Raw genomic sequence first — 2,327 nt, forward strand, 5'->3', positions numbered from 1 at the left:
TATTTATATTTGGCAGGAGGTTAAAAGTTTTGAGAGGGTTGATATCATTTATTTAAAAAATAATTTTTTTTTTATTGAATATGAAAGTAGAGCATTGTCATAACATATCGTCTAAACCAATAGGTTTGTTTGTTAAATATATAACTGAAGTGTAAATTTTTAAAAGAATCACTGATTTGAACAAAGACTGGTTAAAAATAACCATGGGAAAAAAATCTGACAAAAACACCCCGATATAAATTTATATGCTTTAATAAATAAAAGGAAAATGTAATCCTCGTTTTAAACTTTGCCCTTTAGTGTAATACTTGAGTATTATTTTAATAGTACTTTTCTAATAATGTTGCTCATCAAAAATGATCATATTTGTAAGGGGAAACAACTATATGACTCAAGGGCTAGGAATATGAATTTTAAAATAATTTTATAATGCATGACGAAAGGTAGTTATTTTTGAAATATTAATCGTGGGATTGATGTGGTAGATAAAGAATGTGTCACACACATATAAAAGAATTTGTAAATACCCTCATAAAATCTATATCTTGATGAATGAGTCTTATGTAACCAGCTAAATTTTATACCAAAGTATCCTATATTTTTGTCACAAAAAAATAATGAAAATATAAAAATTTTGAGACTATTATATAAAAACAAACAAAATTTTTATTATTGTAGATAAAAATTTAAAAAATTAAACATTCAATGTTATATTAATAGCGATTCCTTTAAGATAATCTAATCTTGATCGATTTTCGAAGTCAGAAACAATTGTTACTATTCTCGCATGTAGATTTCGATATTTTTTTCTCGGGGTAGAGGGTGTTTCACCAGAATTATATTGAGCAATTTTTAACTCTGTCAACCCTTGTTGTTTTTTTAAGCCTAGGAAAAATTATATAGTTTATTAGTAAATCTTTATACTTTTTAAATCATTTTAAAATAATAGATATAAAGATAACTTGATATAAATTTCCACATGTTTGGATGGTAACTTGTTAGGAGGGAACTGAAGCATCTATGCCACAAGAAGAATTTTTTACGACTAAATTCATGTCATGGGTAGCCTAAAATTGGTCAAGGAAAAGAGTGTTTTATCCAATTCAAATATTATAAAGACTGGGAATGTTATAAAAACCATTTTATATTAATAAATATTAAAGCAGAGAAGTGCCAATTGAAGAACTTATCTTATGCAATCTTAAAGGATTATATTCTAATTTTAAAGACATATTGATATCACTGGAATTAATTTGCATATGGAATGATGAGAATATGTTGTTCCAAAGGCCAAACTCATTTCCTGAATACATAAGTTTATATTCAATTTATAATAAATAAAAATTAAATTTTTTATAAAATTAAATTATGTTTTTAATAAATTAATAATCAAAAATTGATTTGTATTTTGTGTTATTTTTATGTGGAGAGAAATTCAATTCATCAAATAAATTATTAGCCAAAGCCCCTCCCCCCACCCAATATACAGGCGCTTAACTTCGCAAATACGCTTGTTCTCGTAAATAGCATTTTAATCTATCAACCGCGTTGTTGGTTTTCGCTTCCCCGTTCAGTGTTGATTGGTAACAATTCCAGAGTTCAATATTAAACAAAGCAGGTAGTCTGCCTCTTCCAAACGTTTTACCAATATAAGCTTTTTCAAAAGTTTCAATTAGAGGCTGAAGTAACAATTGATTATTAGAATAAAATTCGGAGTTTATTAGTAATTCAAATGTTTCAACTACATTTAAGGGTGGCACAAACGCCAAACAAACCATCATTCTAAGTTGTATATTAAATTCTACATCTGTTTTATATTTATGCGATATTTCTGGATATTTTTGAATGTTTCGCCAAAAGGATTGGCCAAAATGGAAATAGCAACATTTGTGTTGCGAATTGGGAAACACTTCATTGAAAGCTTTTACACTGGCCATTTCAAAATCCGTCATAATTTTTTTTGGAGTTGATATTAAGTTGTCACCTATAATAGTTCTTTTATAAGTTTTATAATCCTTTCTATTGGTCAATATATATATGAGAGGTAATTCTAATCCCATGAATTGTATAAATTTGCATAAATAAAGGTGGCGACGATTTAAATGTACCATCAGAAAACCAATGTTCGCATGAAGCTAAGAAGTCCAAATTTTTTCTTGTTCCAAATATGATAACACGGTCGGGAACCTGACACACATGATAAATAAATAAGCAATTATAATAAAGTGTTTCTTATCGGGCAGCTTATCGCAACAAAAATGAAGGATTTAGTTATATTTGTTCAAAAAATTTATAGAAAATCTTACCGGACCATCATCATGAAGTAT

General features: G+C 27.7%; 1 protein-coding gene across 1 annotated transcript; it reads right to left on the reverse strand.

Moving 5' to 3' along the window:
* Positions 1-1,493: 1,493 nt before the first annotated feature.
* On the reverse strand, positions 1,494-2,060 carry LOC135927191 (uncharacterized). The gene has a single exon (XM_065463147.1). It carries the CDS (start codon positions 2,058-2,060, stop codon positions 1,494-1,496), a length of 567 nt encoding a protein of 188 aa, XP_065319219.1.
* Between the last annotated feature and the right edge of the window lie 267 nt (positions 2,061-2,327).

The sequence above is a fragment of the Gordionus sp. m RMFG-2023 genome, chromosome 1 (genome assembly GCF_954871325.1).
Source record: "Gordionus sp. m RMFG-2023 chromosome 1, tfGorSpeb1-WG-v2, whole genome shotgun sequence".
NCBI lineage: Eukaryota > Metazoa > Nematomorpha > Gordioida > Chordodea > Parachordodidae > Gordionus > Gordionus sp. m RMFG-2023.

What these genes read in the sequence shown, in the direction of transcription:
- LOC135927191 (XM_065463147.1), bottom strand. Translation starts at nt 2,060, where the DNA reads ATGGGATTAGAATTACCTCTCATATATATATTGACCAATAGAAAGGAT.